General features: G+C 36.7%; 2 protein-coding genes across 5 annotated transcripts in view; one reads left to right on the forward strand and one right to left on the reverse strand.

The window, feature by feature from the left end:
- CCNC (cyclin C) overlaps positions 1–3,115 on the forward strand; it is a 24,870-nt gene extending 21,755 nt beyond the window's left edge. The window contains exons 11-12 of one of the 2 annotated variants that reach the window (XM_005709359.3): positions 349–467; positions 1,905–3,115. In XM_005709359.3, coding sequence (XP_005709416.2) covers positions 349–467; positions 1,905–1,959 — 174 coding nt within the window. In that variant the 3' untranslated portion in view covers positions 1,960–3,115. Of the gene's footprint in view, positions 1–348; positions 468–1,292; positions 1,875–1,904 lie in introns of those variants that run through there. The other variant, XM_013966470.2, reaches the window with a different exon arrangement.
- Positions 1–10,927, reverse strand: part of TSTD3 (thiosulfate sulfurtransferase (rhodanese)-like domain containing 3) — a 27,414-nt gene extending 16,487 nt beyond the window's left edge. The window contains exons 1-4 of one of the 3 annotated variants that reach the window (XM_005684649.3): positions 10,774–10,910; positions 8,251–8,424; positions 7,994–8,153; positions 7,073–7,415 (exon numbers count right to left, since the gene is read on the reverse strand). In XM_005684649.3, the coding sequence (XP_005684706.1) occupies positions 7,343–7,415; positions 7,994–8,153; positions 8,251–8,424; positions 10,774–10,846 (480 nt within the window). In that variant the 5' untranslated portion in view covers positions 10,847–10,910 and the 3' untranslated portion in view covers positions 7,073–7,342. Of the gene's footprint in view, positions 1–7,072; positions 7,416–7,993; positions 8,154–8,250; positions 8,425–10,773 lie in introns of those variants that run through there. The other 2 variants (XM_018053129.1, XM_018053130.1) reach the window with 2 other exon arrangements.

The raw sequence follows: 11,602 nt of genomic DNA on the forward strand, positions 1-11,602 counted from the left end.
GGCAGGTTACAGTCCATTGGGTGGCAAAGAGTTGGATATGACTTGAGAATACACGTGCTCTATAGTGGTATTCTCTTTCATGATTTAGACTTTTGTTCCTAGTACCTCACTGTTTTGTTTTGGTTTCAGATATCAGTAGATAGAAGGAAACCAACAGCAGAGATGGATAAGGATAAGACCTAGTATACATGTGCTTTCACATTTACTGGGATTGACTAACCTAATCTGAAGGATAGAGACTATCTTTTCACTGTTTCCTAAATGATGTCTAGGATATGATGTGTGTTCTTTATATACCAAATGTTGCTTGATATTGCCACTGAGAACTTTTCAAATATTTTCTTCTAGATTTTGGAAATAATCAGGGTTATTTTAAAGTTGTATGAGCAGTGGAAAAATTTTGATGAGAGAAAAGAGATGGCAACTATTCTTAGTAAGATGCCGAAACCAAAACCTCCTCCAAACAGGTACTTTGTAGAGTTTAATTATTGCTTTTATTTAATTATATATTTCATAGGCATTATCATATTTTTAATAGAGTATGCTGTTTTTAGAAAATGTCTTCTAAAACTTCATGATACGTGTTTTTTTGTGACTTAATATTTTGAAGACATCTCATTTAAAAAAATATATTAATCTGATCATCTGTTAAGTAACTTTAACTGATATAATGGCAGGTCTATTACAGGTATCCCTCAACATATGGCTATATACTTACATAAATTTAAACAGAACAGAGATAGGCAAGTCCATTTAAAATTTAGGGATAAAGAATTTTGGAGTAGTTCCATGTCAGTTTCACTCTGCCATCTTTTTCCCCCCAGTAGTGGCTGTTAACCCTGTTGATAAAGTTCAGTATCATTTTTCAAAAACTTAGATTATTGATCTGATACTGTAAAGATAAATAATTTTGACTTTTGAGTGACTCAGAGATCCATTGCACATAATAACATAATTTTGCTAAGTATGAGTTACTTGTGCTGAAAGGGGTTTTTTTGTTGTGGTGGGGTTTTTTATGTGTTATATTGTTTTTTAACTGGTTTTTAACTTAATTCATTTAAGTTCAGTGGTTTTCAGACGTCAATGTACATCAGATCATTTTGTTTAGGGGAAAAAGGTCAGAAGGGAAACTACCCATCTTAATCATTTATCAAGAAAAATAAGTTATATAACTTTAAGGTTGATTTGTAGATCTGGTATGTTAAGGTTACCATTTGGAAAAATTAATACTTTTACAAGGAGCTGTTTAAAGCAGTCATTCAAACAGCTGCCTTTGGATGCATTTTTTGCAGAAATTCCCTGAGTGATTCTTCACTAGTTGCAGGGCCTGAAGCTGCAAGATGCTGATGGACAAGATAAGGCAATTATCCTATTGCCACAATTACTGGTATTTTCAGTTTCAGTGTTTAAATATTCAGTGCTTTCCAGGAAATTACCATATTTCTTTCTGACTTTTAAAGGTTTGCTGTATTGACGTATGGTTTTATTATGCCTTTGGACAATGATTTTTTGGAAGAACATTTCTTGATTTTCATTATTAGTAGGAATAAGATTTTCCATGTATAATTTAATTTCATAGGAAATTTGTCTAGAAGAATCTCTATGTTGAGTGATACCTGTAATGACAACAAAATACTCTAATTTAAATTTTTGAGTGTGTATGGACACTAACTTCCAGAATGCTTGCTATATGTGTGAGGGCACCAAGTTACATAAGAATAAAAACATAAAACCAAATGTAGTCTTCTGGATTTTAATTTTTCCACATCTGTATCTTATGATTGGAAATGTCTTTGTTTTGTAAAGCTATAGCAAAGAATAACTTTAAAAATTAGTAGCTTACTAGGGTTTTGAAAATGAGTCTTTTAATTGGTGTAAAATCTCTTTCTTCCCCACTTGAACAGTGAAGGAGAGCAGGGTCCAAATGGAAGTCAGAACTCTAGCTACAGCCAATCTTAAAACATTCCGAAGAATTTCATAGTGGACCAGTTGGAAATAAACCATTGGACAGATTTCAGTAATGTCTTCAATGGAACACAAATGAAAATGAATAGCTTGTTTCTGTCAAGCATATTGGGAAGTGATTTTATTTTTGCAAAATGTTTTCCTTACCTAATTTGATTCTAATACATAATTGATTAAAATCTATTGTTTATGAAAGTTTGCAAAGGTTCTAAGAGGACCTACAGACAGACATACATAGACTTTTGAAAATTAATAGCTTCTGATTAGTATAATTTTTCTTAATTTGGATAATAGAAATTTTAACTCTTTATTAAGCCAGAAAACATGAAACATAATTTGTTTAAAATTCTCTTTGGTCACTGAATGACCAAAAAAAGGAAATAAGTCAAATAAATGAGGGTCTTTTTTTTTCCCTCCTTAAGTTAAACTTTAAAATTGTATTTAAGGAATCAAATCTTACAAAATCGTAGGTTTTGGTGATGATGATGATGATGATGATGATTTCAGGGAAATGAATCAATTACCTATGATTTTAAAATGTATTTTATTCAGTAGTTTTGGTATCTTGCCATGGAGGATACTAGCCCAGCCTAGCAGAAAAGTGCAATATGTACAGCATACTTTGACATTTTAAAAGTTATACTGCATAACCATTTTGAAATGCTGGGCAAACATTAAAAAAACTTACATTTAATTCAGTTAATCAGGCATTTTGAAAGCTAATTGGATGAAAACTGTAATATGGTTGAAATTTGGTAACATTTTTGTTATTTTTACTGTGAAGTTTTTAAATGATGTACACACCCTAGTTTATTTTTGTGTCTTAGTGTGGACTTACAGATTTACTACAGGAATCCTGAGCCAGGAACACAGTCAGGTTTCAGGCCAGTTAGATACTGGCTGTTCTTAATTCTCATCTGAGTGTAGGACTTCAGACTAAATGTTATATCAGTGGGACTTTGCTATCTGTAGAAGTTACTAAATTACATGATCGTTTTCTTCAGACTTGAAGGAGAGTGATAAAATTTGGAGTCATAGGATATTGATGTACAATTTAAGGATTAAAAATTTTTATAATTCAGTTGTGAATAATGGATTATGTTGACTTCCTAGTATAAAATTACAAGAATAAAAATACATTCTCCAGCTATATTGGCTAGTGTCTTGAATTTATCCTTTTTGAATCTTCTTTGTTTTTGGAGTCTTTCTTCCTTTGGATAAGTATTAAAGCCTTCTATGGTTTATCAAGTAGTAATTTCATATAGTTTATAAATGGACTTTTAGAGTTCTGCTTCCTTGTGGAGAGTATGACATAAGCTGGAAAGAGATTATAAAGTCAGTACCATTGACAAACATTGGTCTCCTAGGATTATGAAATAAAAAAAAGCTCTCCTCAGGTCTGAAGGAATTAAGATTAGGCTTGGGTTGGAAGGGCAGAGTGATTATATATAACACAATCATTGACTTAACCCTAATTTTTTTTTTAAGCCTACCTATATTTAAAAAGTTTTTAGTTTAAAAATATATATGCCTGGTACTTTTATTTTCAATCTCTTAAGCAGAAAATGTAAAAAACATACAAGAGTAGATAAAATGTTATAATGAGCCTCCTTAATACCTATCAATTCATGGCCAATTTCATTTTAAACTCCCACCACTTCCTCCAATATGCGTATTATTTTGAAGCAAATCCAAAATATTTTGTCGGTAATTATCTTAGTATGTAATCCTAAGAGTAAAATACCTAGAAGAGAATTTGTCAAAATAGTTTGGTAATAATCAAATATCTAGTGTTTATATTTTTAGTTGTCTCCTTAATATCATGAAAATTATTAAATAATTCTACTTAGGATCTAAATATAGACCACATGTGTAATTCATTGATAAATCTTTTAAAATTCTTGGATTCCTCCTTTATTTCATTTCAGAAGTTGCCCATTTTGGTTTGCTGTTCATTAAGAATTTCCCATCATATGTACTTTGCTGATTGTATCTTTGAGGTGCTACTTAACTTGTTCTTTTTAATGGAATGCAACAGCTTGATCAGGTTCAGGCTCAGTTTTTCTTTTTCCTTTATAAACTACTGTATAAAGTATGGATATTTTCCCTCAGGAGGCATATAATGGCTGGTTGTCTCTTCCTTTACTTAGCAGCCATTGAGGATGTGTATTGTTTTTAAAAACTAAATATTACCGTAGGCTGCATTATTTAGTAAGACAGCCGCTAGCCACATGTGGCTACTGTACACTCAAAATGTGGCTATTCTGAATTGAAGTGTGCTATAAATGTTGAATTTTAATACTTGGTACAAAAGAATGTAAGATATCAAATTTGTTTATAATGATTATATGTTTTAAATGATTTTTTAGATACCTAGGAGTAAATAAAAATATTAAAATTAATTTCACCTCTTTTATCTTTTTAAATGTAAGTAAATTAAAAATCACATAATGGCTTGCATCATAATTCTTTCGGACAGTGTTGCTATAAGACATAAGGAAAATGTCAGATCCAGTTCCATTTTATCTGCTTTTTATTCCTGCTCTAAGAGCAACTTTTAGTCATTTCTTTGCTGTTGTGTTACTTCCACATTTTCAAGTAACATGGTTATTGCATTTATTGAGCACTTACTTACTATGTAACAAGTATATTCTAAGCTCTCTACCTAATGAAGTCATTTAATTCTCAGGCAGCCTTTTCAGAGATGTTCTTGTCCTCAGGAACAGAAAGTTAAGTAATTTACCCAATCACAAGTCAAGAGCTTGGATTTAGTTCAGTTCAGTTGCTCACTCGTGTCCAACTCTTTGCGACCCCATGGACTGTAGCATGCCAGGCCTCCCTGTCCATCACCACTCCCAGAGTTTACTCAAACTCATGTCCATTGAGTCAGTGATGCCATCCAACCATCTCATCCTCTGTTGTCCGTTTCTCTTGCCTTCAATCTTTACCAGCATCAGGGCCTTTTCCAGTGAGTCATTTCTCTGAATCAGGTGGCCAAAGTACTGGAGTTTCAGCTTCAGCATTAGTCCTTTCAATGAATATTCAGGACTGATTTCCTTTAGGATGGACTGGTTGGATCTCCTTGCAGTCCAAGGGACATTCAAGAGTCTTCTCCAACACCACAGTTCAAAAGTATCAGTTCTTCGGCACTCAGCTTTCTTTGTAGTCCAACTCTCACATCCATACATGACCACTGGAAAAACCATAGCTTTGACTAGATGGACCTTTGTTGTCAAAGTAATGTCTCTGCTTATTAATATGCTGTCTAGGTTGGTCATAACTTTTCTTCCAAGGAGCAAGTATCTTTTAATTTCATGGCTGCAGTCACCATTTGCAGTGATTTTGGAGCCCCAGAAATTAAGTGCGTCACTGTTTTTACTGTTTTCCCATCTATTTGCCATGAAGTAATGGGACTAGATGCCATGATCCTAGTTTTCTGAATGTTGAGTTTTAAGCCAACTTTTTCACACTCCTCTTTCACTTTCATCAAGGGGCTCTTTAGTAGTTCTTCGCTTTCTGCCATAAGGGTGGTATCATCTGCATGTCCGAAGTTATTGATATTTCTCCAGCAAGCTTGGGTTAGATTTTTATTAAAATCTGGGTAGTGGACTCCAAGGCCCAGGCCCTTAAACACTTCACTTTACTGCCTCCTCTGCTTACCCTCCAGTTTCTTTTCATTTTTTTCAGTTTTAAATATCATCGCAACTTCCTACTATTGAAGATTTAACTTTCCTGCATACCTCCTATTCTCTATACCAACTCCCATCCACCCCACCACCACCCTGCCCCCACACTCATTCTACCCTGGGACTTCTATTCCCATCATCCTCCCAGGTAAACTGCATAATTGTTGTTAAACTTATATTCAGTATATATTAAGTATACACAGATAATTTCGTGTTCTGTAGTATTTCCTTTTTATTTGAATATTTTTTGCCTTCTGGAAGCAGGGGTTTTAACTAAAAGTCTGGTATGTTTATGCAGACTCTTCACCCTGGTGTATTTACCTATTCCTTGTTGGGTCAAGTACTTCAGCAGCAGTTCACTCTCCACAGTTTTTCTTCTCTGTGAGCTTGTGGCTGTTAATCCTCACTTTGTTAATATATATGCCCTAGTAATATTTGTTTTTATATAAATATAATTTGCTTAAAGGCAGCAAAGATTTGAAGAGTCACAATCTGGGGAGAAGGAGAGCTGAGGAGGATGAGCCAACATCGAAAAGTGTATCTGTGTGTGTGTGTATTACATGTATTTTCCATCTTTTCTAGTTCTTGTAGGGAGTTTGCTCAGCTAGAAACTAGACTGATGTGTCAGAAATAGAAGTTCAAGGTGATAACATCACATGTCTACCCCAGATTCTCTAATAGCTCAATAAATTATTTAGGACAAAAACCAGGTCCTTACAGTTAACTTTCCAGGCCTTACATGTTCTGAGTGACTATATAAATGAGACTAAAAACAGATGGGTCCGAAGAGACGGATGGAAGAAAGCACAAAGTTGTTTTACCACTCATCAGTGTATAAGCAAGTATAGGACTTAACATTCTAAAGGTATATACTCATGCTAGTGGGAATCATTTGCATTTAAACTTTCTTCTAATAATATTTTCATTTTTAATTGAGATATAATTACAGATAGTTTATCATTTAAAAATGTTCACTTCAGTGAGTTTTGGTAAATGATTATACCTGTGTCCCAGCACCTCAATCAAGATAGCGCTTCTGTCACCCTAGAAATTTTCCTCCTTATTTTTCTAGTTAATCTCTTATCCTCAACAGAGGCAACCACTGTTCTGATTACTATCCCTATAGATCATATTACCTTTTTAGATTCCAAATTGTATCACTACCATGTTGGTCATAGTGCCATAAGTCTTTGCATATTGTTAATATTTTTCATTGTTTATATTTCACCTATTTTTCATCCCAGATTCTTGGTATTTTAAGGTTAAGTCTGTTTGGTAATCTACTGGTCTAGCTCATAGCCTCTTTGATGAAGAGTATAGAAGCTATGCTGAACACCTGGTCACACATGATGGTTAAGTAATACAAGTAACTGGGTATTTTGGAATATACTATTGAATAATATTAAAATATTTAAAAATTTATTTTAGAATCCCTTTATTTTAGAAACCTTTATGTTTCCATGGTGAGTCACATACATTACCTTAATCATCATTAGCCTTTGGAAATAGGCTGGGGGATGTGGTATTCCCAATTCATAGGTGAGAAAAAGATTCAACAAAAAAATAATTGACATATACAAACTCCCTTTCCCATTAACCAGTGGTTCCAGGGCTACATTTTTATTCTTTTGCCTATTCCACTATTCTGGGCTGCATGTACACAAGGAAAGGGTCAGCTTATATTCCAAAATTCAATTTTCTTGTTTCTTCTCTGAAAGTTCATAGGTTGCCCATTCCTTCCATCCTCCAGCAAAGTGTTGAGCACTAAAAACATACATCAAATAATTAGTGCTCTAACCATTTTTCCTGCTTTACAGCACAAGGTTCACAGGAACTTTAGAGATAAGATGACTTTAGAGATTTAGTAGTGCAATAACTTTTCACCATAATAGTTACATTTCAAGCATATTTAAAGGATCATAGAATGAAAAGTACAGCCAGTCTATAATAGTCTGTACTCTATACTTCCATTAATACAGTGAGTATAAAATTCTTCAGTAGACCAATAAAAATATGCCTAGGAAACACTGCAATACATATCCTAAACCCATTTTTATTGTTAAGCTGCTGCTGCTGCTAAATCGCTTCAGTCGTGTCCGACTGTGCGATTCCATAGACGGCAGCCCACCAGGCTCCCCCGTCCCTGGGATTCTCCAGGCAAGAACACTGGAGTGGGTTGCTATTTCCTTCTCCAATGCATGAAAGTGAAGTCACTGAGTCGTGTCCAACTCTTAGCGACCCCATGGACTGCAGCCCACCAGGCTCCTCCGTCCATGGCATTTTCCAGGCAAGAGTACTGGAGTGGGGTGCCATTGCCTTCTCCGTATCCTTAAGCTGCTTACCTGTTAAAGCCCAGAGATACTGCTGTGACCATAGCCTTCTTGCTTCTCACTCCAGCTAAACAAGAAAACACTAGACTGTCAGATTTGGATGGCTTTACTTCTTTGTACTTCTCTTTGAAGTCTTTTGGGTTCATCTGTAGAGCTTCCCCTACATCATCCACTGAAAGAAAATGTTAAGAATTTCGATTAAATTTTAGATACAGTCAATTACTAGATATATGTTTTCTTAACAAATGAGGTTAAAACACATCACTTACATGGTATATTGACAGACCCGGGGATTTTTCCAGACTCGTGAATTTCCCATGGCTCTCTAACATCAATTAACATAATTTTTTTGGACTTCAGGAGGTTTTTAAGTTCCTTATAAGTGACATCTTCACAAATAGTGGTACAAAAATTGAGGCAGCTTCTTTTTATTGACTTCAAACCTGGAAAGAATAAAATAAATTAGCTACCTTCAAAATGACACTGCTATTAATATCTGGAAAGAGTAAGTCAAAGGAGTTTTCCCGACTGTTCAAGTCAGCTCACCATATCAATCTTTTGACTTGACTTCTTATATAAAGTCTCATTTTCATAGTGGAAAGAACAGGGGTTTTAGAGTCAGATAAATCAAGATTCAAATCCTGGCCTGCACATTTAGCTCTGTGACCCTGGGCAGATTACTTAAACTCTCTGGGAGAGTAAAATCAAATATTATTATTTAACTTTTAGAGTTGCTGTGAGGTTTAAATGATCTATACAGTACACAATAATCTCTTTTCACCTTTCCTTCATGATTTATGCACATTGTTCCTTCTGAAGGGAACACCTTTCTCGTCTCTACCTGGCACTCTTTAAGCCTCCTTTACCTCACTTAGCACTTCCCCTTTAATCAAACACTTCCACTTCTAGGTATCCATTCCTGTAAAATACTTATACACAAAGAAGGGTGTACATATACAAAAAGAAGTGTGTACAATGATGATTTTTGAAGAACTTTTAATAATAGCAAAGAAATTGGAAACTAAAATATCCATCAATAAGGAACTAGCTTTAGGGTAATTCATAGTTATGGGGTATATGCAGTGGTTAAAAGAGTTTTATGTACTGCCATGAATACCTAAGCTTCTGAATACCTAAGTGAGAAAAAAAATTACAGAAAAGTAAGTGCAGAAGATCACACTATATATTAAATATTTCCCAGTGGCTCAGCTGGTAAAGAACCTGCCTGCCAATGCAGGACATGCAAGAGACACATGATCCCTGGGTTGGGAAGATCCCTGGAGAAGGAAATGGCCACCCACTGCAGTATTCCTGTGTAGAAGATTCCATGGACAGAGGAGCCTAGTAAGTTACAGTCCATGGTGTCACAAAAAGTCGGGCATAACTGAGTGTGCACACACACATAGATTTGTTTAGTTGCTAAGTCATAACTGACTCTTGTGACCCCACTATAGCCCACCAGGCTACTCGGTCCGTGGGATTTCCCAGGCAAGAATACCCAGATTAACATTTCCTACTCCGGGGGATCTTCCAGACCCAGGGATTTAACCCTCATCTCTTGCTTGGCAGGCAGATTTTTTATTGCTGAACTACCTGGGAAGCATGTACATTTATTTAGGTATACTCATATCTGGGGAGAGTATATAAAGGGGTGTGCTTTATTGTTTGTTTTAACATAATTTTTGCTTTATTGTTTAATGAATATAATCATGTATTACAAGTATTTTTTTTTAATGAAACAGGCACCTTTTCTCTAACACCTCCAACTCCATCCTTTCCAGTGCAGTCTCACTCGACTGGGTTGTGTATGCTGATGGTTTATTTGTGTCTGTCTTACCCCCAAATGGGCTTCTCTGGTGGCTCAGATGGTAAGGAATTTTCCTGCAATGCCAGAGACCTAGGTTTAATCCCTGGGTTGGGAAGATCCCCTGGAGAAGGGAAAGGTACCTACTCCAGTATTCTGGCGGGGAGAATTCCATGGACCCATGGGGTCATAAAGTCAGACACGACTGAGCTGCTTTCACCTTCACCCCCAACTGGTGAAGTAAACTGTATCCCAGCAGGATATCTGTCAGATTAGGAGCTCAATAAATGATTGCAGACTAAAGGTAAAACCAAATAACAGAATTTGTATGAATGACACATCTTCAACTACACAGGCTGTACCAAGAGTTACAAGGGACTAACGGGCGGGGAAGTGTTACACGGGAGCCCCTGTATCTTTATCCACAAAAGTTGTTGCTAAAGGAGAGGCAGCATATTAAGCAGAGAGAAGGGACAGGAGGTCTTCTCTGAGTTATAGACCACCTCCTCCACTAACCACCTCCGCTTCTCTGGCTTCTGTTCGGCCAGTTGTACTATTACAGGCCGAACGTGGTATCTAGGTTTGATCAACCCATGAGTGCTGCTCTCTAGTGGGTCATAAGTAAAACTCGCAAGACGGCTTCTCATTGCGACTCTCCAGGGCAGAAATTGAACACGGCTCATTTCCCTGAGTCGCGAATTGACCTTCATTGCTCAGTCAAGCACCATACCTTTCTGTTCCCACGAGAGCCCCCTGAAGTCATGTTTACCTGTCTTTGTGTCTGTGGAGAGCAACCCCAGACCCCAGCAGCCCGGAATCTGAAGAAACAAAGGACTGTAAGTGGGTGTTACATTCCCAGGGCTCAAGTGTACTGGGTCTGACTTTTTAACTGGAAGTCTTAAAGAAGCAAACACTGTCACGAACGCCATCCTTTCCCAGGGGCTCGAGGTTAGGCGTCCTCCCTTTCCCCGGGGACCACTGAGCTCACCCCAGAGTGCAGTCTCCGCAGACCCGAAGACCGTCCGGCAAGTACTCCAGGGCCGCAGGCGCTGCAGCACCATCGCTGCTAACCCCTTCGTTCTCCGGTTTCTTCACTTCCGGCCGCGCGGCGAGCAGTGCCGGGCTCTCGAGCGCCCTCCAGCTAGGCGCGGGCCAAACCCGGTAATGCCACTAGGAGTAATCGCTTTAAAACTTAAAATATTAATGGGAAAGAAACAGGGTTGGGAAGAAACTGAGGTATGGGCTTTTTTTTTTAATTTTTAATTTTTTTTTTTAAGGAGAGGCAAAGTTTAAAAGTGAAAAGAAAATATAAAGAAGGCAATATTTAAAGGTATAAAGTAAATTCCTCCGGTTTACTTCAAAACAAGGATTCTTACGTATTGGATTAAAGCAAACTAACACATGGACACTTTGCTAAGAATCACTCTTAACTCCCATAGCTGACTCAACTGATGTCAGTATTAAGATAATCTCATCTTTTCCTCACTCATGATAATAGTTGACTATATTTGATGATAACATGAATGTGTTGGCTGGTTGGATGGCATCACTGACTTGATGGACATGAGTTTGAGCAAACTGGGAGTTGGTGATGGCCAGGGAAGCCTGGTGTGCTGCAATCCCTGGGATCGCAGAGTAGGACAAGACTGAGCGTCGGAATTGAACTGTGTTAGTTTGCGATTGCTAATGTAACAATTATCACAAATTTATTGACTAAACACAATTTTATTATGTACAGTTTTGTAGGTCAGAAGTCACTTGGTGAAAATTAAGGTGTCAGCAAGTCTGTGGTCCTTCTGAAGGTCCTTCTGAAGGTC

Source organism: Capra hircus, chromosome 9 (assembly GCF_001704415.2).
Source record: "Capra hircus breed San Clemente chromosome 9, ASM170441v1, whole genome shotgun sequence".
NCBI classification, from domain to species: Eukaryota; Metazoa; Chordata; class Mammalia; order Artiodactyla; family Bovidae; genus Capra; species Capra hircus.